Source organism: Gambusia affinis, linkage group LG15 (genome assembly GCF_019740435.1).
Source record: "Gambusia affinis linkage group LG15, SWU_Gaff_1.0, whole genome shotgun sequence".
In the NCBI taxonomy this organism is placed as follows: Eukaryota; Metazoa; Chordata; class Actinopteri; order Cyprinodontiformes; family Poeciliidae; genus Gambusia; species Gambusia affinis.
The window spans coordinates 15,474,989-15,501,980 of record NC_057882.1 but is presented as its reverse complement, the minus strand read 5'-3'; the positions used below and the strand labels follow the sequence as shown (position 1 = coordinate 15,501,980).

Sequence of the window (26,992 nt, the reverse complement as noted above, 5' to 3'; positions counted from 1 at the left end):
TGGTGTAACCTGGCGATGGCTTAAGGTCTGAGGGTTAGGATGAGCAGAGGTGGGTACATGGGTTTCCCAGCAGTTGGTGCAGGGTGGGATTTCCAGGTGGAGGGGTTCCAGCACGAGGCTGAGGGTGGACAGGCAGCAGCTGGCTGGTGGTCGTGAAGGTATCCAGGAGCAAGGCCTGGCGGAGCAGAGAGGATCGGGGAATTCAGGTAGTCTGAGCACCAGGGAGTGATTAGAGCTGGTTCTCTGAGGAGGGAACCGATGAGAGAGGAATCAGAACAAGTTAAACACAGTAACCAGAGCACAGAGAGCCAGAGTGTACCACTGTTGAAGCATCTGCCTCAGGGAAGCCGCTCCCATCTAAGGCCTTCGCTGATTGGTGTGGATGAGCACCAGCTGGATCCCGTCAGCCTGCCACCCTGTAAATGTAGAGAAACCACATCTCCTTTGTTCTCTGGTGCAGCGGCTTCATGGCCACAGTTTGATTTCATGACTGTTAGGTCAACTACTCTCTAAATTCTCTTTAGATGTAAAAAAAAAAAATTCATTTTACGAATAAAAAATCTCCATGTGCATTAATGGATTCTCTCCGGATGCTCCGGCTTCTTCCCACAGTAGAAAAAGATTTAGTGCACATAAGATAATAGATGAATAATGGAACAGAATTTTCAACTTGTTTCTAATATATTAGTAGTAGTAGTAATAATAGCAATAATAATATGAATATATTAGTATGTTAATCAATATACTATTATATAATTAATGATACTTAGGAATATAGTAATTATTATATTGCTAGGTACTACTCTAAAATGATCATAATAATTATTGTTCATAACAATACTAAGATAATTATTACCAATATAATAAATAATCTGCGACAGACTGGCGACCTGTCCAGGGTGAACCCCGCCTCTCGCCCGGATTGTTAGCTGGGGATTGGAACCAGCAACCCTCCTGACCCCATTAGGGACAAAGGGTGTATAGAAAATGGATGGATAATAAATAATAATTAGCCTTATCCATATTGATAATTATTATTATTACTATTGATAACAGTAATATCATAAAGTTATTATGACTATTTCGTTATTATTGTTTTCAATAATAATAATACTAATAATAATAATAATAATAATAATAATAATAACCCCACACAGTAAGTTTGAACTGCTATATTTGGTCCACAGATGTCAAACGTGTGCTGTTCAGATGTCAACATAGTGCTGACTTTACTTCATCTTATTCTGATGACTGCACTGATAAATGACACACCTCTGCATGACGAATGCTTGAAGGGCATTCGTCCCTTCAAGCATCGTCCCACCAAATATCAATATAAAAAAAAAAAAAAAAGAGTGATACAGTTTTGGAAACATGTGAAACTCAATGCAAATAGGATTTTGTACAACTTTGTACATGAAGTAAAGTCAACACAGTGCTGACTACTTCATCTTATTCTGATGAAGTGCAGTCATCTCATGACTGCACTGATAAATGACACACCTCTGCATGACGAATGCTTGAAGGGACTTTGGCTTCTTTGCTTTCTTATGAATTCAGGAAATAGTTTGTTTTTTGTTTTTTTTCCAGTTGGGACACTCATTGCATTGAACTTTCATACCCAGGTTCTCCCTTAATATTTTTTTCAATTTTTAAAAAGTTTAAATAAAAGGCATGAATATGTTCTGACAGCAGAAGTAGCTTGCTCTCTCCAGTTGTTGCTGAACATTTCATTTTATTTTTTTTTATACTTTATTTTTGATGAAATTTTTATACATGGCAAAACAACACCAACACAAAAACGGGGAGAAAATAAAAAAAAATCACAACAAGTACAGTGAACAGCAATCGGAACAGAGAGGTCACCGAGGAGGTGGGGAGACAGCAATACATCACAAAAAATTTAAATTGAAACAGACAGATTTTAGGTGTACAGGTTACAATGTATGTAGAGTTCCATGAAGAGTCAAAAGGTGAGAGTTTCTTAGCAGAATTACCAATTCCTGCCAAACCATACAGCACCCAGAATAACGAATTTAACAATACTCAATTTACTTTCGAATTCCTATATATAAACCATTTCAACCAATGCTTTTGGATTTTGTTTTCCCGGAGTCTTATAGAGAAGGTAAGCATTTCCATTTCACGTATTTCTTCGACAATGGCTGACCAGTCACACAACGCCGGTGGGCTCCCACTAAGCCACCTTCTTGTTATTGATTTCTTTCCTGCCATCAGTAGTATTTTCAGAAGGTACTTATCTTGAGTGCTGAGTTCATTTGGTAAATTACTTAGATATATAGTTTTAAAATTGTACTCCATTTCGAAACCAAGAATTGCTCTTATATCTTTGGCTACCTTCAGCCAGTAGGAAGCGGAGACCTTTTTCTTTCAGAAGTTTTCTGATAGGGGCATAAGCTAGAGTGACCAGACGTCCTCTTTTTCCCGGACATGTCCTACTTTTCAGACCTAAAAAAATGTCCGGGGGGAATTTAAAAATCGTCCGGGATTTTGGTCAACTGCCTCAAAACACATTACATAGCTTACAGTGCATTGTGATTACATTGCCACTCCGTTCCAGGTTTCTTTGTATGGCAAAGAAATCGGTAGCACGGGTTTCCGCCGATTCTTTGTGGATAGCTCCGATGCTAGCTTGAAGCCCTTCCATAGCCATGTGCACGTCAAATATGCCTTCGTCAAATAGTGTTTTAAAAGTTCTCTCGTCTGTTTCTTGTATTTGTTTTGATTTACCGTTACGTTTTGATGCCTTTCCCCTTTTCATCATAAAATAATCGTTTTTAGAGGGTTAATTCAGCTCTGGCAAAGGGGAATTGGATGACAGAGTTGGGAGCTCTGAGTTCTTCTTCATCCTCTTCGTCTTTAGATTTTAACGGCAGCTTGAATCCATTGTTGTTGCACTACTGCCATCTATTGGACCTTAATATCTACACTTCAAATTCTCAGAAATCGTCTTTGTTCACAATTGTTAAAATTTCTATTAAAAATGCATCTATGTCTGAAAATCACACAGGGTAGAAAGTCCTTATTTTTTCCCATGACTGTTTATTGTGGAAATTGTTAAATATAACCTTAAATAAGGCAGAAACTTTGACAAATCAATTTGTTCTTGAAGTGAACAAATTGATCAAACAGACTCAAATTAAAGGTTGTATTTTTGTAAAATCCCCAGCGTGAGAGTGTGAGATGTTCCTTCTGCAACAACAAGATTTTAATTAAGGCTTAGGGGGTGACAGTAATTGCAGAGTGCACTCTATGAACACGACAAGCCCACAGTTTATTAATAATCCAGAGTATGACAAAAAAGTTGTGACAGTTTTAAAGTGGCTACTTTTTCTCTGAAACGCAGAGGGCAAAAGCAGCAACTCGATGGTTTGCATAAATCATCGCTGCTTCATGAAGATAACAGATTTGTTTGCAGGCTGAAAAGAAAGCGCGCATTAGCTGAATTATTACCACATCATATATTATGAGAACAATGACATAAAAATGATATGAAATTGAGTTTTATTGTCACGCTTGTCTTGCTGCTTTTTAATTGTGACTTTTGAATCAGTTCTTACAACATTTATCTGAACAACAGCAAACATTGTTAGCATATTTTCTCTTTCACCAACGAAGAAAAAAATAAAATAAAATAATACTCTGTTATCCTCGATGTTAACATTTGAGAGATTTTTCTAGGTGGAACTGAACAAATGTACTATCGAGGAGGATCCAGTGGCCGTTCTTACGTGAGTGGTGCCCTGGGTCCCACTCTTATCTCGGACAAAGCTAAAAATATATATTTTTTAATTAAATAAACTAAAATTAACTTGCTAAATTAATCATATTAACAAACAGTATTGGAAAGAATCAAAGTTTAGTGTATTATAACCAAGTTCAAGATAGTCTGAGGAACTAAATATGGTCAAGATTACTTAAAAATAGTGAAACAACCCTTTAGAGTAGCCTTCAATCTGTAGCTGTAGTACAGCATCATTAAGTAGCTTTAATATTTAGAGGACATTCACATAGGAAATAGGAAGCTATTTCAAGTCGCAACAGATCTTTTGCTTGTGATTGCCCCAGTGGGGCGTGGCGCCCTGTGAGGTTGCCCATATGTGATAAGACCTGTTCCACTAATAGCACCTGATCCCTGTGAGGCTAATAATCAGTCACCATTAAAAGACTGCATGAAGAAAAGGGAAACGTGCAAACAAAAGACTCGCTGACAAATAAATGTATATTTTATTTATTGTAAGTTCACAAAAACAAAAGACAAAAAATTAAAAAAATTAAAAAGTCACTGGCTTCAAGTCTGTGAAGGCTCAGAGGAACAAACGCAGCAGTGGCCTACAGAACTGACAGGCAGACGGTTGAAATCACTGGCTGTCAATTCATAGGTCATCACCTTGTGGCCCATTGTGTTAAAATAAATGAATAAATAAATAAATGCTTTCTCCAATCGGCGATGGTAACCCTTGGTAACCCTTGGTAATCGGTTGGTCTCTGCAGGTAACAGCACCTCCACTGGAACCGTCAGCAGCTTCCACATGGAGTTGCTGTTACATCCAGCGACAACCAATGGGATCGTCGATGACACGGAGGATGACGATCGCCTCACACGTCCGCTTTCCTTCAAAGAGAGAGAGAGATGGAGAAGAGAAAGCTGAGAGCTCAAGCGAGGACCTAGATTTAGTAGCCGGCCGACGCGGCTCCGCTCCCAGGCGACTTTGACCTGACAATTTCCTCCTCCTAGATTTTACAGCCTGAAATATAAACAGCATCACTGCTCGCACTCCTCCAACAGCACGGCCAAAGGGCCAAGGCCTGTGTAGATAACACAGGTTTTATGGCCGCTGTCAACATGAAGGCGAGTATAAGGGTGTGTCTGACCTGTGTACCTGCAGGCCCCGCGTTTCCTGCTCACTCTGACATTGGTCTCAATAAGCTCTTGATAACTAACCTGCTTTGTAGGTTGAGCTAGAATATTTGGGATATATTGTAGTTTATATTCTAACTTGGAAAGTTGCAAAAAAAAAAAAGAAGAAGAAGTCACAGTTAGAAATATGACTCATTCGTCATGGATCAATAAAGCACTAAAAGAGGAATAAACACCAAAGAAGACAAAGATGGGTTTTACCTTTCAGTAAATCATTTTTTGGTGTTTTTGTTTCTCTCTTCCACTCACCTTCAAATTCAACGTGGCCCGGCGGATTTCACAGAAGAGGCCAAAGGTTCGAAGAGCAGCAGTGTGTCGTGACCCACGGGCGGACGTGAAGGCCGGAAAAGGGGCCCGAAGCCCACCTGCCGGGACCGGGTCAGGCGTGAGCGTTGCCCACGGCGATCGGCCGGAACGAGACAGAGAGAGGGAGAGAGAGTGGGGAGGGAGAGTCCGCGTTTCGATGTGAGCAGCAGGAAAGACGGCGGTGGCAATGGCAGCGAGGCACGGAGGCCAGTTTAAGTCATCGGGAGTCGCTGGAGGGTTAATTATTACATCCGCTGTCAATATTTAACAGGCCGAGCGCCCTGCCCCTCAACCCAACATCCTGATTCCACTCTGAGTGGCAGTGAGGGTGGGGCCGGGCCCTCAAGTACATCTCTTTTGTCCCTCATGCAGAAAATATGTATTCAGCACCACTTTTAGCCCTCTGGAATCAAAATCTACTAAAATCTACTGTGGTTGGTGAGACCTTTACTTCATAGACGTTTACATGTAGAGATTACAGAGGACTTGGCTTTGGTTGGAATGAATAAAAAAAACAAAAAAAAAACAGCTTTAGCTACAGGTTGCTTGATCAGAAGCCAAACTCAAAAGTGTGAAGTAATCTCACATGAGGAAGCAAAAAAAAAAGAAAAAAAACACTCTTGATCTCTGTGGAGCCCGATTGGACGACATTAAAATACAATAAAAGGTTAAAGCCTTCGTTAAAGATTAGTGGAGGCCTGTTTGGTGCGAGCAGGTTACAGCGAGTCGCAAGAAAAGTACTAATTTCACGGACTTTAATCGCGTTTTATCACATTATGACCGCAAACTGTGTTTTATTGAGATTTCATGCGATAGAGCGACACAAAGGAATGCTTAAATGTCAAGAGGAAGGACGTGGCTTCAAACAAAACAAAACAACAAAAAAAAGAAATCTGAAATGTTGATTTGTCAAATTAATGATTTAGGGAAACACTGTCTGTTGCTCTGATGGTTGCGCAAATTTCCTTGTACAAAAAAAATATTTGCCCATTTTTAAAAAAAGTTTTTCTTTTTTTACAAATTAGCTCAAACTACGTCAGGACGTCTAGGTTCTGGTACCTAAATTTAGTGCGTCTTTGTCACAATGATTGTCTTCTGCTTTGTCATTCATTCATTCATCCATTCATCGATTTTGTATTGTAATTGTTATTAAAGCTCCAGCAGACCTCACAGACTAAAATAAGAGCCTGGCAGCTGCAGCTGAAAAGACTCCGGGAACGTCTTAGAACACAGCTGTCAAACTCAAGGTCCGGGGGCCAAACCTGGCCCGCCGCAGCTCTTCACGTGGCCCGCTAGACTCCAAATTACATCATTAAGTCCTTCCGGTTTTTCCACACATCTGAGAAATTCACACAGAATCAACAAATCTCCACATTTGTTTCCTGATTTTACTGCAGATTTTGTCAAAATTGGTCAAAAACCTTATGGGGTGAAGTGACTGCTGCCTCAGCCTTATTTGATTTTATAGTCTGTAATTGACATGAGTAATAAAAAAAATCACATTTGACATCAATGTCGTACAAAATCCCTTACAAACGTTTCTAAGCTGATGCCACAAAATCTGTAATTTTGATTGCAAAAAAAAAAACAAACAAACAAAAAAACACTAAAACAATCACAAACTCTTGGAGGAACAGCTATTTATTGATGTTTTCGCTGCTTATTTGGTTTTATCAATATATTTTCTGGCACAGCTGGCCCTTTAAGAACCTTCAGATTTTCGATATGGCTAAAAACGAAAACGAGCTCGACACCCCTGACTTAGAGGTTTTTGTTCTTGAGATTTTCCACTGCGGGGGATGTGTGGATGTAAAAGCTCAGAAAGACAAAGAGACAGAGACCGTTGACACTTTTAAACACTAAAAGCGACGGGGAGCCGTTGGGGTGGGGGTCTAGAATTGGGGTGATGTGTTGGTAATGTTTAGGCTGATATGAAGTATCCATTTTCCACCGCACATACCATGTTTGCACACTGGCCCAAAGAGTGACAATTCATCGGGTCAGAGCAAAATAGCACATTTTCTACTGACAGTTGAGCCAATTGTTGTCTTGTGAACTCATGATGTTGTTGCAGCTCATCCAGAGTCACTATGGAAACCTCGACTGCTTCCAGACTGACTGAAATGTTTTTGTTTCCTTCTTCAAACGTCTACATGAGTTCCTCTCTGGCGTCTCTGCTGACGTTTCCTTCGTGACGCCGAGGCCTTCGCTGCGAAAACACAAAATCTTACCGAGCGGTTTTGGTCTCGTCAAAACTGTCTAATTTTAGTCAATTTTGTCTAAAATCAGACAAAACTGACTTACAAGTCACGCTTGAGCAAGATGTAGGAGCTTGTTTTAAGTCAATAATTCCTTAATATGAATAAAAATGTATTATTTCCACTGGGAGATTACTTCACTTATAACAAGATATTTTCCCCTTTTTATGAGTAAAATAATCTGTCAGCGGAACTACTTTTTTTTATCAATATTGAGAAATTATTGACTTAAAACAAGCTCCCATATCTTGCTGAAAAAGTCACTTTTGTCCTACTTCAACATATTTGAAACTAAACCAAAAGTTTTTGGTAAGATCTTTTTGCAGCGTTCACAGAGCAGCTGGAGTCACACTGACATTGCACTGTACTGAGGTGAACTCTATTCTCTGAATTTCATTTAGGGGTCTCAGGATTAGGGAGGTTACTCTGATCGCTTCTCATAAAATGTTAGCAGCCATAATGTTGAAAAGCTCAAACTGTATAACAGTTATTTAAAAAATAATAACACAGATGTCGAACTTGCAGAAAAGAAAAGCTGATTATAAAACACTGAAATATGTTTTTTTTTAAATCAGTATCTTGAAAATGTTTCAAGAATTATAACCTGCATTTCTTCGTCTTATTTCTTCTTAATCAAACGGGCAAAGGTCTGTTTGTTCTGATCTGAGTCACAATGAAACTACCCTAAAACCATAAAAGAAAGATAAATCTGATGTTTTTCTGTCACCTTTTTATACTAATCCTTTTTTTAAACGGTCTAATTAAAAAAAAATAATAATGCAACAGGTACGCTAAGAAATAGAAGAAGCATGAATTGTGGTTCTTTTTTTCTTTAACATGACATTTTACTTTTTTCATTTTTTATTTATACACTTGAGCTATCTTATCTGAGGGATCGGTACACCTTAGAGCAGAGTCCAGTGTCCTCAGAGAATAGGACACTATTCAGAGAATATCCACACAGCAGTTCTTGCCGTGCAGATAAAGCCTCTCTTCGCGGCTTTGTGACGAAGGTCGTGATAACTCCGAAAGCAATTTAGATCAGATAGCTGCATCCGCTCGCCGAACCCAGAGCACGTTGTCACATGCGGGCCCCTCACGCTCTCCCCAGCCTGCAGCCGCTCCATGAGCCGAGTTCAGAAATGATTGACTCTTTAGGGTTGTATATTCCATGAGTTCAATGACTAATTCAAGCTTAGAGCAGCCTGTGGCTCCTTTCTTTATCTACAGCTAGGTTTTGTTCCGTATGGCGATTGCCACCTCAGCTTTTTGAAGATTTTCAGACATGAAATTGGTCATGGACTGCAGTTTGGCTGCAGCGAACGTGACGGGAGAGTTCTCAAGACAGAAGAATTTGTGTGAAACCACTGATTAGAAGCAAGGAAGTGGGATCTGCCCACCATTTCCACTGTATTCGCAGAGGAAACGGCCCTCCGTGCAGTGTTAACAAAAGTCGTCCTGAATCAACTCTGTAACTTCTTCTCCGCCATGAATCACGCTACAAACACAAACTTTAATGCATTTTTATTTAGAGATAAAAACTGCAAAGTGACGGGCTGACGCATGGTTTCTGTTGTGTATGATACACTAGGTTAAAATAAATTATGTTCAAGCAGCTAACTGGAACAGCACATGGCAACATTTATTCTCCAACATGGAACCTCTCTTCTTCTTCTGCACAGTTCCAGCTCACGCTCTGTGTACAGCAAGAGCGCCACCTATGGCGAATTGTTATATTTCGTTTACCTTCAGAATATACAACCAAAACAGTCTCCAACACATAGGAGTATAATCAGACCAAAGTATCTAACAATCTTAATCCTGGCGGTTCCATCATTACTTTGTCAGTTTCCAAATTCAAATATTCCGCAAAAATAAATAAATAAATCTGAAAAGTGTGGCTATGCATCTGTGTTCAGTGCTTTTTATGCTAACACCCAGGCGTAGACACTATCTCATGCTACTGGAGCAACTGCCCTTTTTTTCTCTCTGAATAAAAAAGTGCCCTTCTGAAATACTTGTTTTTTTTAATGCATACATTGTGATCCAATGTAACATTTTTGGATTTCTAAGTCTATGTTACAAGTGACCCACATTTTTGTAATTTTGCCTGACAACACCATAGGATGCTAATGTTACAACTTCACTTGTCACTTTTTTGTCTAAGCAAAGCAAAAAACAGCAAACATTTCCCTGCTGCGTCATTATTAAGCATCGGCATCAAACAGAAATTATTGATTTAAAATAGGTGTACATGATGCTCCCAAATTCTCTCGCCATTACAGCTATTAATTTGTGGTAAAAGGACAAAAAGGTGTTAATCTTTGTGCTGAAGCATTGAGCTTCACCCAGCTGGGTTAGGGTTACTGTGACCTCCCTCGCCCTCTGCTGGTGGCAGCAAACATTACAGACAGCGAGAGGAGAACAGGACCTGCTTTCAGTCACCATTATGCTTTCAAAATAAGACAATATTGTTTCACAACACATTTCCAGATCCGTATCGAGCAACAGTAGAAAACTGAACTCAACATGGCCATAGATGTGCATTCTGGGACAAGTGTCAATAATGGTGGAAGTTAAATAAAACAAACATTTAAATATTTACCCACCACCAAACTCTTTGGTTAAATTTTCTACATAATTATTACAGTAAATAACTGCATTAATAAACAAGCTCTGTATGAATTGGCAGCAAATATCTCTAAAGCGGTATGTGAAGTGGGAATGCGTGCGTTTATGAGAATCTTCCTCCATTCCTCCAACAGAACATTTGCAATGTCAGACACCGATGTTGGCTGAGAAAACTTGAATAGCACTCTCCCCTCCAATTCATCCCGAATGTTTCCTTTTGGGTCTCCAACCCAATAGGAAACATTTTTAGGTTGAAGACAGGAAACTTCAAAAAGTCAAAAGTCAGTTTGGTGTTGAGGAGCCTCACAGTGCTAGCAACTTGTAGCTAATGTTTTTAAGAGGCTAGGAAATTCACCATCATGCAACTGAATCAAGTATCAAGCATGACGGAAGAAACCACAACAGGTTTGTAAATATTACAATTTTATTCATTCTAAATTGATGTTATCCCACAGATGGGTGATGAGATTAATGGTTTCAAGTAATAGTGACGCTGAGAGCTTCAAGGTCCGCCAGGAGACGGAGTCGAAGAAAAGACCAAAGTGAAGTCCAGCCAATTAAAACAAAACTTCTGGAAAATGGGACATCGGAAAGCGCTAGTGGCAGATGAATAAACTTGCCTAATGACGAAACAGAAATGCATGTTAATTTTGTACAAGCTTAACGTGGAAGAAATGGATTAATTAATGTAGTTAACCGTAAGAAATGGTGATTTTGAAAGCAGATTCCAATACATAAGCAGCAGAAAAACTGGACATGAAATTACAATTTGGTTAAATAAAAATATTCATCAATGCTTAGAAATTTAATATTTTTGGAACTAAAAAAAAATGGGGAAGGAAAGTCAGTTTTTTTTTTCAAATCTAGATGTAATTTTAAGACTTTATTCAGCTCTAATACTAAAAGCACATACAAAGGTTAAAGAGCGCCAGTCAAGGCAATGAGTGGCAGTGGATTTTTCTTTTTAACGTCAGCGAAAGAAAAGACGACAATGAAAAGTTCTGTACAGGCGTTCTTGATCAGCACGAATTCCAGTCGGTGTTTCAAAACTATTTAACGTCCATTAGTTTCTCTCTGTGAACAGAAGAGTTTAAATCTACAGCTACTTCCACGGTACAGTAGATGACATAAAAATAGACAAAAGATATGGCAAAAACAAACACTGACAACTACAGGAAGAAGAAAAAAAAAAACAACAGAAGTTATTAGGATTAGGATTCCTCTCTAATGGGAGTGCAGCCGGAGAAGAAACTGTTCTGGAAGCTGGTCAGGAGCCGCTTCTTCTTCTTGAGGAAGCTGACCGTCGTTCTGTCCTCGTTATCCTCTTCCTCGCCTTCCTCCTCCTCTGTCAAGGCGGGTTTCTTTAGCAACTTCAGCTCAGCGGTGCTTTGGCCCATGTCTCCAATTTCCTTCAGCACCTACAAGCGTTAAAGTGTTTTTTTTTTATAAAGTTCATTAGGAATAAAAAAAACATCCACAGCACTGAACAGTTTTGCTTGTGTTAAGTTAAATGACCTTCCTACTCAAATTAAATGCTTAAACACAATATAAGTGATCATTTGACTTTCGGTAAAGAGTCTTGTCAAAGTTTATTACAAAACCGTGCAGAAAGAAAATCGAGCACTCTATACCGAGTCAAGTTCCGTGCAAATCTTGAAGACATCTCATTGAAGTCTAAACATTTTTGAAGGATTTCAAGCACATGCATGAGCACAATAAAACACATGAGGGTTTCCGTCCTTACCTTCTTAGTTGGGGTGCAAGATGGAGGCTTGAAGAAGGTGGCGTTGTCCGGGCTGTCGCAGGACGGGTCCTGCAGGGACGCAGAGTCTCTAGAAGCGCCATCTGCGTTGCTTCCGTCCTAAAACGAGCAAACGGAGATCAGAGGTCATCGTTAAAAAGGTATTTGATTTTAGGTTGGGTTTTTTTTTTTTTTTTTGACCAAAATGAAACGGTTCAGCTGCAAGATGAACGGAAAAAAAAAAGAGCTGTGCAGCATTGTCGCTTGTTCCATTATTAGAACTATCGCATGTCACAGATGTGTTTCAATGCATTTCCTGTTTAAGAAATTGTGAAATCTTTTCTGTATGCTTAGTTTCTGGGGTGCAACATAAATGAAGAGCACTTTCTTCAAATCAAGTGAAACTTGTGTCAAACGTTTGTGCAGCAACAAAATTTGCATGTGCCGCCATCATTTTAATAATAATAATAATAATGTTTCCACAAGTCAAAAATCGACCAGTTTCCGTCCCCACGTTTACAAAATTAAACACATCGACCGTGCTACAAAGTCTTTAGCTGCACAAACATGCAGAAAAACAAAAATCATTTATATAAATTTCGCTTTGATTATGTGAATGTGTAAGGGCAAGTTGAACTCTGGAAAAGTTTTGGTTTTAAATGTTAAAAATTAGGACGGCACAAATGAAAATTTTTGCCACACAAACCAGCAAAAACGTAGCACAGTCGATTGTATTTTATTAGTTAATAGTGTTAATATGGATTGGCTGGTTGACCTTAGAAGACCTCTGGAAAAACTTGTCCTTAAAACGATGGCGGCACAAACAAACAAACAAAAAAAGAAACATTTTGCAGCACAAACGTTTGACACCATTTTCGTTCAACTTGAGGTCACAGTTGGACTCTGGAGTGGCAGGAACTCACCGCGGCCGCCGCCTGGCCCTCCAGGTTTCGGCACTTCTCGTGATCACACTGGCAGTTCTCGCCGCAAGTCATCTTCCCTTTGCGACACCTGCACTGCTTGTTGCTGCAGCGACCTTTGCACGCACACTGGACAAAGACACACAATTTGGAGTTGATGCTTTTCTGACCCAGAGCTCAACTTTAGGAACCACCGGACTGGTTTGCTGGATTAAAGCGATGCTAGGTGAGAGCCGGTGTGCTTTCTTTCTGGTTTATTGATGAAGGTTGCAAGCCTGAGTTGTAGTCCACAGAAAGGTTGCATCATATTAAGGAATGATGTCATAAATCCAGGGTTACCACTAATTCCATTGAGTTCAAGGTAAGAAATAAGCCAACAGAAATTAGGCATAAGATTAAAATCTAAATTCTAACCATTTTTACGTATTTATCCATATATGGACACATTCCTACTGACACTTTCCATTTCTTTCCTTTTTTTTTTGTATTTAGCAGAATTTTGAGAAGCTGATTTTTTTTTTTTTAAACAAAGTAAATATCTCGGTTTTCATTTTCATTTTGCGTTTCCCACATCGCGAATCCCGTCTCCGTCTTGGAGACTCAGGTTGGTCTTACCCCGGTCAGTTTGGGTTTCTTGGAGGCCCTCCGTCCCTTCTCGGCATTCTCGGGACGCCACTCGTCCACTTCGTCCTCGTTCTCGTCCTCGCTGGGGGACAGCAGCTCCGTCACGTTGATGGTTGTGTTCAGAGCTGCCTTAGCTGTGGTGAGCCTCTTCTGTTTGGGCTTTCGGGAGAACACAAAGTGAACAGAATCAAATTGGGATTACAGGATGCGAGTCTAAACACTGAGCCAGACGACGAGCAGCTGCAGTCATGAGGCGAGGCGCCGGAATATCTGGGAACTCAGGTAGGCTGGGAAAACTTCAAAATGGCAAAAAACATCTTCAAAAAACAAAACAAAAACAAACTTACTTTTGGAGGAACGTACTCGAATGAGTCGTCTGGGCTCAATTCATTCTTGATGGCAGGTGCAAGAATTTTCTTCTCACTTGCCAAGTGGAGCAATGAGAGTTTCTAAGGCGGGAAAAAAAGTATTTTAAAGCCCGATTAGATTAGGGGGGAACAACTGCTGCTAGCTGCCTGTGGGATTTCATCCGCGTTCAGCTCGCTGCCCGTCACGCTTTCACGAAATCCATTTCACCTCAGAAGTAATAAAGCCACCTCGTTTTCTTTTTAATTGATTATTTCACTGTACATTTCCTCAATATAATTTAGATTTGTCAAATTATCTTTTTGGCTTGAGAGACAACATGCAAAGCTACAAATGCGAGAACACATGAAACATCTGCAATTATCAACTCGTATGGACAAATGGGAGTTTTCACCAAGTTTTACTATTTTCTTTATTATGTTTCATTATTAAAACGTCATCGCTGACATTTCAGATGTAGCCAGAAGGGTTTCTAATCCAAGCAGATGATTTCTCTCAATCACCGTCAAAATAGATCAAAGTTTGTCATCCAGGCTTTCTAGGTTTACCCTATACCCACCATGATAGGTGCAAAAAAGCTAGCTAGCTAGAAAGGGCATGTTAGCAGCTAGTTAGCGGTAGCCTCAACCGCCTGGAGTCACGGAGCGTAATGAAGATGTCTGTGTGCGACAGAAAAAGCCCCACGAGAAAAATAAACTACGTAGAATATACGGGACAAAATAGTTTAACCAGCACAAAATTGAAGACCTGATTAATGTATTTAAGGCCGACTTACCTTTTTTCTAGTGATTTCAAGACATTTTTAAGACCTTAAATCAGATACATGAATTTAAGGCTTTTTAAGAATGTGCGACCATCCTGTAATAATATTTTGAAAGTTCATTTATCGTTTCAGAAATGGCCCCGTTAATGAATAATCAATAGAGGTAGTTCTTTACTTTCTGTTTAATTTATTTACAAGTCAGTAAAAAAGTGTCAAATATAAACTAGATTGATTAATATCTTAAAGCAATCTCATTATTTCAGTTGATTCGTTTCCACCTTTAACAAATGTGTCAAAATCTCTGATTGATAAGAAATCAGCCAAGATGAAAGCAAGTAAAACTCAAACGTTTAGAACGTCATAAAGAAGCTCAATACTGTTTATTACAGAACGTGAAACTCATATTATAGAAATTCATTACACATAATAAATGCTTGAAATACTTCAAACACTTATTTCTTGCTACTCTGATTATTATGGCTTACAGAAAATAAAATGTCTCAAAACGTTTAAATATTGTGAAAGTTACACCACATTCATGAAAAATTGAGTGGAAGGAAAAAGTGTGGTAGGAAATAATTCAGGCTTTAGATCCACTTTAATTGATTTTCTCCAGCAATCCCAGTATGAAAGGGAGATTACTTTAAAGTAATCTAATGTAGCATCAATCTACTCTACAAACTTAAGAAGAAAAAAAAAAGATTAGGGATGTTACCTGTCTGTACTGCTCATTCTGCTCCATTAGTTTCTGGTTCTGTTCGCTTAATGTTCGTAACTTTGCGAGCTCTTCCTCCTAAAAACAATACAAACTTAAGTGCTTCATCAGAAGAGACTTGTGAAACATTTAAAAATGTAAATAAAATTAAGTAACTAAATAATAGACATTAAAGGCTGAATAAACAAACCTGGACTTTGAGGCGCTGGAGAAGCTCTCTCTCTTTTGAGCTCGTCTCCTCTTGCTGCTTCGCTTCCTCTGACTCCTCGCATATGGGTTTGTTCTGCAGCTGGTTGAGGAGGTAAAGAACCTGCAGAGAAAACAAACAGAAAGGGTTCGACGGACAGCGCCGGGAAAAACGCTCCAGTCTGATCACACAGATGCATCACCTTCTCTTGGTGCCTCTGCTCCAGTTCCACCAGCTGCTGCTGGTGCTCCATGTCCATGGTGGACATCACGTTCCTCTCATCAGCCAGCATCTTTCTTAAATCCTGGGCGTTTCCTTTCTCCTGTTTCAGCTCGCTCTCCAGCTTGGAGTAGGCCGCTTTAGCCGACACTAACTGGGAATGTGGAAGTTGTCGGTGAAGTTTATGTGTGAAATGCATTCGAGTTTAATTAGCTTTATTTTTAGTTTTTTTACCTCGGCCATTAGAACCCGAACTGCACTCTTTGCGTCCACTATGCTGGTGAGGCTGTCGACTCGTTGTTTTAAACGCCCCTCGCCGTCAGCGACGAGGACTTTCTGCTGGAGGTCAGCGATCTGAGCGTTTCTGTGAGGAATCAAACCGTTTAGCACGTCTTATCACATTGTTTTATAACATTATTTTGCTGCCAATAGCAGATGTTCACAAGTCATTTCTTGCAAGTCCAAGTCAAGTCTCAGTCGCACAACCGTCATACTTCTGCTGCTTTACGGTTTGCATAAAACGCTGCATTGTGATGCCTAAGAAATTACTATTAGCTTCAACTTTTAAAAGAAAATACAGTTTAACACAATCCCACACACATTTTTCTCTTGATAAATTTTGTATCTGTATTTTTCTACACATAATCTTCTTACAAAAATCTACTTATTAGTGGTTACAGCAGTAAATTCTGCTATCTTTTAGTCAAAAAAGGAAAATGAGGGCTGTGAAGTAAAAATAAAAACCCTGCCTTTTGCTAGCCACATATGACTACAAACTGAATCAAATTTAAAGACAATTTCAATTTAACAACAATTCCAACATAAAAAGCTCTACAGTAACAACTTTTTGTTCCTTAATGCTCTGGAGCCTCCATTACAAACTTGTTATTACAAACTTGATTTTGAACAGTGGCGCTGCCATGTTTGTGATAGTTAGCATGCAGTATTTGTGTCACTTAGCGCTACGATAGCGCTAAGTATAGAGAAATGAATAACCCAAAGCAGGCAGGCGATTAGATAGATAAGAGATTCTAAACAAAGCATTAAAAAATGTTCATAAGTTTTAAAACTGCGAGTTGAGTCTGAAGTATATATGATTTAAGTGCTATTGCATATTGGCTGTAAGTGGACGGTTTGATTCACCTCAGGCCCATTTCTGTCTCCAGGTTCTCCACCTGCTTGGACAGCGGGGTCTCCAGCGCCCCCCGGGTCTCCAACTCAGAGATGATCAGAGTCCGACGCTGCATTAAAATATCCCACAAAACAAAGGAGTCAAGATCTTTCCTTTTTCCTGGATTTCTTTTACAATTTTAGGCACTCCAGCACAAATGTCTCCACCTACTCTGATTTTAGGAGCAGGTCTCTCCCCGGCTTCTATCTGCTGTTTGAGGTTGTTGATCTCCTGAGCCAGGACCTTCCTGTCGTCCAGCAGGTCGTTGAGGTGGCGGCGCGCCTCCTCCGTGCTCACCATCACCTCCACCTCGTTCAGCAGCCATGTCTGACGCAGAGAGAGCCGCAACTTTAAGCCAAACTCTTTCAGGAAGAAGTGTTTAGTGAAACGGAAACCTGGCCAGCTACCTTGACTCTCGCAGCAGCTCCCTCCATGCCTCGGTTATGGCCATCTTTGCGTTTCTCTGCAGCTTCGCTTCTCTTCAGCAAGGCATCTTTCAGTCTTTTGTTAGCAGCTGCTGCCTGTGACAAAATGACAAGCGGGTTAATGTGCTGTGGAGCAGCACAACAAAAGTAAGCAACACAACAACAGAAGAAACCAACCTCCTCAGTTTTACGCCGCAGGACGTTGGCTTGTTTCTGGAAATCTCTCTCCAGTTTAAGCAGCTCGTACTGCCGTTTACGATCCTGTAACACGATGGGGGGAATAAAGAGCAAACGTATGAGGATGACATCTTCTCTCCAGCTTCTCAAAATTATTTTCATTTGTTCCAGACCTTCTCCTTCAGCTGCAGGACCTCCCTGTCCTTCTTGTTCTTCCACTGCCTGTATTTCTCAGCATCTTCTCTCATCTGCTTCATCAGCTGTATTCGCTGTGACTTCATAGCCTAGAAGAGAAAGCACCAGGTTATTTCGGTTTGTGATCATGTAACTCCAATTTAATAAGTTCGGCTTTCCCTCCAGAAAACCTGATAAGGCCATCATTAAAACTTGACAGGAAATAAATATCAGTTATTTGAACTTCAATTAAATCTTTAAGTAATGAGCCATTGGCCCATAAAACTCACATTCAAAAGCAAATAAATTAAAATAAATTATACCAAATATTTACAATAAGTATTTGTAAGATTATCTAAGTATCCTTAGAGTTCAAAATTTGGGTATTTATCGTATTAAATTATCTTCTGCTACGGTTTGGTGCAATTTTTTTGATTTCCTGGTTGTGATTGGTAACTAATCAAAGCCTAGGCAAAATTTGCAAGGTACACTCCGTTTGGATGAAAATGACGCTTAAACTTTGTGACGTTTAAAGCGCGTGTCAGAAGACATAAACGCACACGCAACACCTTGTTTTGTTCACTGATAGCTCAACGTAAAAAAAAAACCAAAAACACAAAAACGTGACTATCCACCTTATTCCTGGGAGGTTTACTGGGGAAACTATTATTCTGAATTATGGGTCTTACTTCCGGCGCTCACCGGAAGTAAGACCGGTGGGCGCCGTTAATCGTTTCCCCAGTAAGCCTCCCAGGAATAAGGTGAAAATCTCAGCCGTTATTGTCGCGCGCGAGTCGAAGGTTTTATACTTGACGGCTACTTTGGTACAGCTCAAGCCGCCATACTACCGAGGCCAACGTGCGGTGGCGAGGACGACACGTTTGCAACTGCGCAGACCAGTTTGCTATCGCGGTTTCTGGTGTATAGAAAAATATTTAGGGCCGTCAAGCGGCTCGGTACAGTCGTATACGCGGCTGTACCGAGTTCGGCTGCCGTCCTCCGTTCTTTTACCACATATCTTCCCCCTTCCTGGCTGATAACTGTTAAATAAAAGGTCTCTAGTGCAAAAAAAGCTAGTGCTAGCCTGAGGGGGTAAGTGAAGTCAGACAACGGCCAGGTTTATAATCCACTGGGGAAAACGCTGAAATAACAGTAATATTTATAAACCTACTACTACTTGTTTTAATTTAAAAGACAAAATGGGCAGCTTAGGTTTTACAGATAACTTCAAGTTAAAATATATTTTAAAAAGACCAATTACCTGTATCTCTTGCATCAGCTTGCTGACTTTCTGAACAGAGGATTCCTTGAGTTTCAACAGCTTCGACTGATCAAGCAGCTTCTTCTTCATATCTACAAGCTGAGCTTCTAGCTCCTGTAGTCTCCTCCTCCGCTGCTCACTGAGTCTAGAATAAGTTCATGGATGTCAGACGTCAATGGAAACATCATTTTGTACTTGTACAATTTTAAATCACATCCCTGCTACGGGGAGGATAAAGTTCTCATACTTTGCCTGGTTGGTGTCTTTCTTGGCTGACTGAAGAGCCAAAACCAGATCCTCTTTTTCCTTTTGCAGAGAATCGACGGCTGACTGCAGAGTTTGGACGTTTCTCTGGGGAACAAGTCGACCTGAATAAATGACCTGGACAAACTAACACTGAGCTGTTTTGCTCTTCTTGTTGTCTTACGTGGTGCTCTGACTGCATGGGCTCCAGCTGGCTGTCGTTCTCGCACATTTTCCTCACGTAAGCTTCCTTCAAACTCAACACGTTGTTCAGCTCTATGAGCTCTTTGGAGAGCTGGGCTTGTCTCAGAGCATGGTTGGCTGTGAAAGCGTCTGGAGAATCCTTTGCAGACGTGGAGGGTAGAGGGGGAACGTTAGAAAGTGGATAAGTGTTGTTTAAAACAATTTCATGCTTTCACAACAAACCATCTAAAGTCATCTAATTGCACAGAAACCGTACCGATGCAGACTGCTCAGGTGGATTTTTACAGCCGCCCGCTGCCGCCTCGGGTACTTCCTCTCTCGCAGACATGGCGTCGATGGAGGCAGATATGCAGACGCTCTCGTTCTTACAAAGCAAACACATGGCAAAGCAAAAACGGAACAATGAACACCTGTAGTGCCAGCCAAGACAATTACCTTCACTATAACAAGAGGCAACAATTCTGATAGACAGAGTTGATTTTTGTTAACGATGACAACAACAAAAACATGGCAAAACTATTTGATTAAAACTAAACAAAAATGTTAGTATGTAACTGAATGTATGGCAAAGAGAATATTTTTGGCTCTTTTGGGGGTAAAGACTTTGTCGACTAAAAACAATCGCGTAGAAACGACTAAAACTAAGAGGCATTTTGGAGAGAGAGAATAAACTAAGACTAAAACTAAAATGGCTGCCAAAAGCAACAACGCTTGCAGACTGCGTTTATCAAACTCACAGATGGACATTTTCCCCATGACATCAACTGCAGCAGCTGCAAAAGCTGTTTGCTTCATTCTGATGACAGCTGGGTCATTTACCTTGAGCTCCAAGATGAGCTCTTGTAAGTTCTTCATCACCTCCACATTTTCCTTTAACTCCTGGTCCTCCAGTGACTGCATCACTTTCTGAAGATCAACAGCACAGCTGAAAGAAATACAGAGTTTAAAGCAATTGAACTTAAAAAGGCATACTTAGTAGGACACCAATTATGATTGTAATTGGTTTAAAAACAAGAAGTAAACTTGATAAAGCAACCAATTTTTTATTTTTTTTAGAAAGTTACCAGTGAAGTCTTCACATTATGAAATGTTTATTTTCCCCATATTTATGCAGAACAGGAAACAGCTGCAATCAGACCATTTTGAAAACCTACGCTGCGTGGCGCTGAAGCTGCTCCAGTTTGCTTTGCAGTTTCTCATTAGTTTGTTCCGTCTGAAAACGAAAGAAAACAGTCGTCAGTGAAGTTGAGAACCTAAAAATGTCCACTTTAGCTTGGAATAAACCAATAATCACCTCTATTGATCCATTCGAAACTTTATAAATATCTTTTCCGAGATAATTCTGGTCCCACTTACCATGATGATCTTCTCAAACATGAGGGCCGTCTGTCCCGCCGCCTCGCTCAGCTCTCGGCACAGCTTGCTGTTCTCGTCCTGCAGAGCGCGGTTCTTCTCCAGCAGCTTGCCCACGTCCTCAGCTGAACTGGGCCTGGAACAGAGAGCCGTGACCCAACACGTCGCGTGTGTTCTTCGGACTGGATTTGTGAAGTCGTCCTCCCCGGTTTGACCCCCTCCCCCACCCTGCCACCTCTTACCCGGAGAGCACAGGAGCGACTCCACCTCGCGCGTGCAGAAGCATCACCTGCAGCTCTTGAACCTGAGCAAACATGGGAAGGAAAAGATTCTTTAGGCTTTCACTTGTTCACTACTTCCAGAATCAGGTTTTGCATCTTGAAAAATACAGAAGAAAAAAACAAAAACAAAACAAAACACAAAATAATTACAAAGGGAGTCATGCTGCCAGAGAAATAGATTTTCAACTGAATTAGAGTAATTAGTAACAATTCTTCAAACATAACATGTATAGATCTCATAATGGAACGTTCAGCTTCATATTGATTTCTTTTTTGTTTTTTTTTAAATACCTGCTGTTTCAGTCGGCTCATTTCTGCTGCTCTGGGGTCGACGTTAACAACGGGTTTATTCTTAATCTTGCGCGCTCTGTCGGCGTAGCGCAGCGTGTTGATGGTTTCCTCCATGTTGGAGTCTGCAGGGCTGACGCATGCAATCATCAGAGTGTGGCTGTTTCCTCCGAGAGAATCTGAAGGAAAGCAACAGGAACTGATTTTTTTTTTTCTTCCTTCTTTTTAATGGAAAAAGCAATTAAGAGTGCATCTCATTTTTGAACCGCATCGTTTTTAGAAAACAGCCTTCATCCTTTATTAATTAAAACACAGAAGAGCATGCATGAAATGCTTTCAGAAAACAAGTTTGAGGAGGAAAAAAAAAAAGAAAAAAGAAAAAAGGGGGGATTTGTTAGAGAGAGAGAAAAAAAAACGGTATCTATGCCTGAGCCAGATACCGCTCAGGCATAGATACCGGCAGGACTTTTGAACATTTAAATCAAAGCCTACCCTGCAGCAGACGGGTGAGTTTGGAGTCTCTGTAGGGAACAAAGGTGTTTTTCTTGCTTTCATCACCCAAAGCACTGATCACATTACCCAGACACAAGAGGCCGCGGTTGATGCTGATTCCTGTGGATCAAAATAAACAGCGTCACAAGACAAGTGCTCCAAGAAAAGCTTTAGTTTTAAACGCTGGACGCCACCACATTGAATAGCATGCAAGTATTAAGAGATTCCCGGCTTACAATGTTTGCTCGGAGTAATAAATAAAAACAAAAGAGTGTTTCTTGGCTTTTTTGTTTGTTCCAAGTGCTCCAAAGCAAAAAACAACAAAAAAAACCCAACATTTTTTCCCAATAAAACTGTAAGGTATCTGAAAGCCTTTTTACCAAAATGAGTGAGAGAGATGTATAAAAATAAATGAATACGTAAATAATAACGTATTGTGATTACCTTCTTTTAAACGGTCTCCCTCTGCTTTGGTTTTCTTCTGTCTCTCTGAGCCGGCCAGATCGACAAGGTGCAGCTTTGAAACAATCGAATCCACTCTGCAACAGAAGTTTGCGTTGATTGTCCTAGGAGGGCTAATGTTTGCACAAATAATTTTCTCGCTGGAAAATTATGATGAAAAACTTTTCTGCAATAGTTTGAGGAGGCTGACACGTCAGAATCCCAGTAAACAGTGAAAGAAACATGAATTTTTGTACTGTTGAAGTTTTTGCAGTTAATTGCGTGTTCGGATAAATAAAGTGTATGATTTGTGTCGTGATGGATGAAAGAAATGCTGATGAGAACTGAATCTGAGGTCCAAAACATGTTTGACGGAGAGGAATCTTGAAATCCTGAGAATTCACTTTCTGTTCTATTCAATTTTGACCTGTTCTGCTCAGTTTCCTTCTGATATTCTGTATTTTTTGAGTGAAAAATGCAGGATATAATTAAGCTGCATGTTTTAACTAATCATGCGGAATCAGTAAATAACTGTTTTGTTTTTTAATCTCTTATCTGTTATCTTTTTTTTATATTTATGTTAATCCGAAAAAGTCCAGGTTCTGCTGTCCTCTGGTTTCATCAGCTCTAAAACGATAACTTTGAGAACCACTTGGAACTTGAATAATCAATAATTTATTATTATTTTCTTGCTTAAAATGAATAAATCGGTCAGGACCTACATTTGTTTTCAGTTCCTGTCAGTAGAGTGAAACTGTGGAGTTTTTGCTGAACGTTTTAACACTGAGTCAGGCCTACTGGTAGATATTAAAGAAAATGTGTTTTAAAGAAAGAAAAGTCATCAGAATAAACGGATATTATTCCCCTACAGTGTTGTAATGATAGCATATTAATAAGCTGTTTGTGGACATTGCTGAGGAGCTACTCATAATTTTTTTTTTTAATTACAATAAATTAAATGAAAAAAAAAAAAAAGAGAAAAAGAGTGGAGAGTAAGAAACTGACTTGTCAGATCCTCTGCGCTGCTCCAGTGTGATTGTGAAAATGGCATGGGAACGCGACGAGGCCGCATTCATGGCCGTGGAACCCACTGTACGCGCGGAGTTCCCGAGTTCCAGACAACCCACCATCTCCGGGGCGGTAAACACCTGCCGCTCGGTCAGCCCAACAATCTGGGGGCAAAAATTGTGTCACTTTCAAAAGTAAAAACAGAAAAGCTTTAAAGAGCCTTAAATATACACAGTATAGCATTACTGGGACGTCTCGCTGGCTGAAATACACTCACCTTAATGCCTTCTTTAGGGTCCTCCCGAATGCTAATGGCTGGTTTGTCTTTAGAGGAACACAGCAAATCTAATATGTCTTCATTATATATCTGGAAAAAAACAAATAAATAAATAAATTTGAAAAAAATAAATAGCAATTACAAGACAAAATAAAGTTAGGGGCGAGAATCTTAGATTTTTTTTCATACCAGATCTGATTTTAATCCTTTTTTTGTTTGTTTTGGGGGGTTTTTTTTAAAAGAAATTGCAGCATCTACAAAATACAGAATTTTCCAAAACTGAAATCTTCAAATCTAAGAATTTGATTAACAGCCAACCTCCAGATACGATACAGCCAGACAGAATTCAGAGTCTGCTCTCTTTTCTCTCTCCTCAAAGATCCTCCGAATGACTCGGGGGATAACTCCGACTGAGGAGTCGTTTTCCTGCGCCGATGTGTACGTTCCTCCCATCGAGTAGGTTTTTCCTGACCCCGTCTGTCCGTACGCCAAAACAGTGGCATGGTAGCCTAACAGAGAAAATGTTTGGCAGATTAAAAAGTTTGCTCGCCCGACTTTGTTTTCCTAAAAACTGCTAATGTAACCAGAATTTTATGCGGCTGATAGTACACGGCATTCAAAAACTTAAGTGTGATAAAAATGCACATCGCTAAGCGGCCTTACCTTTGAAAAGTCCGCGCAGCAACGGTGAGATGGCGGTGCTGAACACTTCCTCTTGTTCGGCAGCGGGGTCGAACACATAATCGTATGTGAATGCTTTCTCCGTGCCGACGATCACCTGAGGAAAAGACAAACGCACTGTACAGAACTTCATTTTAATCCCGTTAATTCAAGTTTAATACAACCAACCGCACCTGTGGCTCGTCTGGAATAAACGTGAGGCAGGACTGACATCCCTCGTTGATCTCTTTTGGCACCAGCGGACGACATCTCAAGGCGACGCGCACCGGTATCACCTTAGCGTCTTCGTTCGTCATGGTGAAAGATTCCGCTCAGCAGCTTTATGACATTTGAAGAGCAAACATGCTGAAAAACACGGATGTAACTGAAGCACATACAGTTTTACAGCACATTCACAAAGTGGAAAGTAGCAAACCTGATCTTAATAATGTGAAACTGAAACCGATCCGCCAAACATTTAACATCTTTTTCTGGTAAAATGGACATCATTTAGCCCATGTATTCAAATCCAGAAATAGCTATTTTTTTTTTTTTTTTTTTAAAAAGGACATGTATAACCATAACATCTCTAACAGCTTTTTTTTATCCACAATTGAACTTTTGATTCTCTGTTTTTACACAGAATATTAACCAGATGAAGCTAAAACTAGTCCATTTTAGGAGTTTTGGGTAGAACACATTTACACACAAAGAAGATTTCTCATCTTAAATACAGAATGTCTGCGACAGACTGGCGACCTTTCCAGGGTGAACGTAGCAGGAGATTGGCACCAGCAACCCTCCTGACCCCATTAGGGACAAGGGTGAACAGAAAATGGATGGAAATATAGAATGTACATGTATATTTTGTAGTTTTGGTTTAATTACTGCTCTAAATATGTTGTTTTTTCAACAACTGGGCCTTTTTTTCCAGACTGTATACTCCAGTTAAAAATTTTTTGTTTACTAAATTAATTGAAGATTATTTCAATACTTGATTAATCACAATTAATCCAAATAATTGTTTGAAATCCAATCCCTTTATTTGATCAAATGTAGAGGGGAAATGAACATTAAATCCAAGCGGTTAATTATCCAGCACAGTCTTCTGATATAAGTTAAGTTCCTCATGTTTTATCATAAAGTTGCATGATATTGTATATATGGGATTCGTGTACAAAAAACCCCCCTGTCACAATACATTACTGCAAGGGATCACTCCGTTGACTCTGCTTTACTTTTACATGTCAGTACAAAAACTAGTTAGCGTACATAAACTGTGGGTTGTGGGGGCAGAGAATGACAATTAACTCATTTATAGGGGATAACTTACTTTTAAATTAATGTTATCGCACTGAATTATTAACAAAGCAGGCTGGGTTGCGCTGTCTGCTAACTATATACAGTCAGCGTCAGCTTGAAGTTAAACAGCTAGCTGCAGTTATTAGCAAGACGTTGCCATTAACGTACCTTTTTCAAGTTTTACCCAGGACTTAGGACGATAACTGCATTCGGTAGCTCACGTTGACAGTGGATTACTGCCACGTTAGACACGATAATGCCACCGTCCAGCGTTTAAAAACCCGTTGATATTACAGATAATTTCCCTTCACCAAAATACAAGAGTTCCTGCCCGCCACTTTCAAACACGCAGCTCCTCCTCCTTGTTTTTCTTCTGCACAAAACAGGAAGCACACGCACCTATCGAAAACAGCGCTACTGACCTCTGCAGGGCAAAGACTAAAAATGCAGTGCTACACTTAAGATTATACAATTTACCTTCTTTCTTTGTCTTTTTTTTTTTTACTATTTATGGTATCATCACAACATTACAACCTGGCACGTTGTTTAACTAGACTGTATCAGTGTTTCTCTAACATTTAGTCAGACATCAAAGTGGAAATTAATTCATGATTATATACATATAACAAAGTCATCTGGCACTACTTCATCTGTTGAAATTATGTTTTTAATTTTCTCTCAACTGTATAGACCTATGTATAACCACATGATGTGATTATGATAAATAAGATGTAAATGTAAAAGGATACATAAAAAACCTTTTAGAACACTGATTTGCTTCAAGTTACTTTATTGCAAACTGACAAGAAAATGGCAACAGTCTAAAGCTGAGTGCTGCGGCTATCAAAGATAAGCTCTCACGAGGCACCATGTGACTCTGTGACTGTTAGACAGACCCTGTCCATTTAAAAGATGAAATGCTCAGGATGTTAAAAAGAAACAGAAGAAGAGGGACAGAAAGAAATCCAAGTGGGCGACATGACTTTCCGGTTGATGGGAGGAGTACCTCGTCTGGGGCGGAAAATCAGCAGTTACTCCTGTCCTGGGTGGAAAAGAAAGGTCACTACAGTTGGAGCCAGAGGGTGAGACAGCTGAACTGATGACAATGTGTCTGCAAAGGGAGACAGCTGACTGACTGACTGGACATCAGCAGAAGTCATTGCATGAACTCACGTTGCATTTTCTACAACTAATTTGGATTAACAAGTTTTGTAAAACGATGCATTTTCACAATTGCGCAAAAATAAATAAATAAATAAATAAACTGTGCGGACAAATCTCATCCCGTCAGTGCACAATTTACAGGACAAATGAGCATGTTGTGAAACACACCCACGTTTGTGGAGTTGCTCTTCTTCAGTAGCTAGTAGGCAAAATGTGGAGTCCATCACGTGGCAACACAGAGACACACATGCATATTGTCCCCAAATTTGGGGCTTCTAGAGATGAGGCAACAGCCATGTTTTAGTGTTTAATATATGTATTCAAAGTATATGTATAAAAAAAATAATAAAAAATTACAATTCCAACAAGAAAGAAGAAAAAGAAAAGAAAAGAAAGAAA

At 39.8% G+C, this 26,992-nt stretch overlaps 1 protein-coding gene and 1 long non-coding RNA gene across 3 annotated transcripts in view; one reads left to right on the top strand and one right to left on the bottom strand.

The window, feature by feature from the left end:
* Positions 1-5,131, top strand: part of LOC122844359 — a 43,544-nt gene extending 38,413 nt beyond the window's left edge. Inside the window, exon 3 of the long non-coding RNA XR_006372871.1 lies at positions 4,516-5,131. This is a non-coding gene — a long non-coding RNA (uncharacterized LOC122844359). The remainder of the gene's footprint in view (positions 1-4,515) is intronic.
* A 5,412-nt stretch (positions 5,132-10,543) lies between these two features.
* Positions 10,544-25,885, bottom strand: kif4 (kinesin family member 4). 2 transcript variants are annotated; one of them, XM_044139638.1, is made up of 31 exons: positions 25,598-25,885; positions 24,322-24,466; positions 24,131-24,245; positions 23,786-23,976; positions 23,468-23,557; positions 23,188-23,354; positions 22,186-22,280; positions 21,742-21,861; positions 21,253-21,428; positions 20,923-20,984; positions 20,684-20,816; positions 20,482-20,540; positions 20,147-20,252; positions 19,584-19,691; positions 19,308-19,466; positions 19,128-19,231; positions 18,881-19,025; positions 17,619-17,729; positions 17,446-17,529; positions 17,251-17,364; positions 17,015-17,170; positions 16,816-16,913; positions 15,907-16,036; positions 15,656-15,826; positions 15,457-15,576; positions 15,267-15,344; positions 13,770-13,871; positions 13,414-13,581; positions 12,802-12,927; positions 11,882-11,998; positions 10,544-11,555 (listed from the first exon to the last, which is right to left on the bottom strand). In XM_044139638.1, the coding sequence occupies exons 2-31, from the start codon at positions 24,442-24,444 to the stop codon at positions 11,349-11,351; spliced, it is 3,735 nt and encodes a 1,244-aa protein (XP_043995573.1). In that variant the 5' UTR covers positions 24,445-24,466; positions 25,598-25,885; the 3' UTR covers positions 10,544-11,348. The 2 variants fall into 2 exon arrangements, with proteins under 2 accessions (XP_043995573.1, XP_043995574.1); XM_044139639.1 differs by having other exon boundaries at positions 24,322-24,493; positions 25,598-25,806.
* Positions 25,886-26,992: the final 1,107 nt, after the last annotated feature.

What these genes read in the sequence shown, in the direction of transcription:
- kif4 (XM_044139638.1), bottom strand. Translation starts at nt 24,444, where the DNA reads ATGACGAACGAAGACGCTAAGGTGATACCGGTGCGCGTCGCCTTGAGA. An exon ending in TTCGGGTTCTAATGGCCGAG is followed by an intron (nt 15,827 to 15,906) that starts GTAAAAAAACTA and finishes CCACATTCCCAG; the next exon opens with TTAGTGTCGGCTAAAGCGGC. An exon ending in AGGGCCAGGCGGCGGCCGCG is followed by an intron (nt 11,999 to 12,801) that starts GTGAGTTCCTGC and finishes TGCTCGTTTTAG; the next exon opens with GACGGAAGCAACGCAGATGG.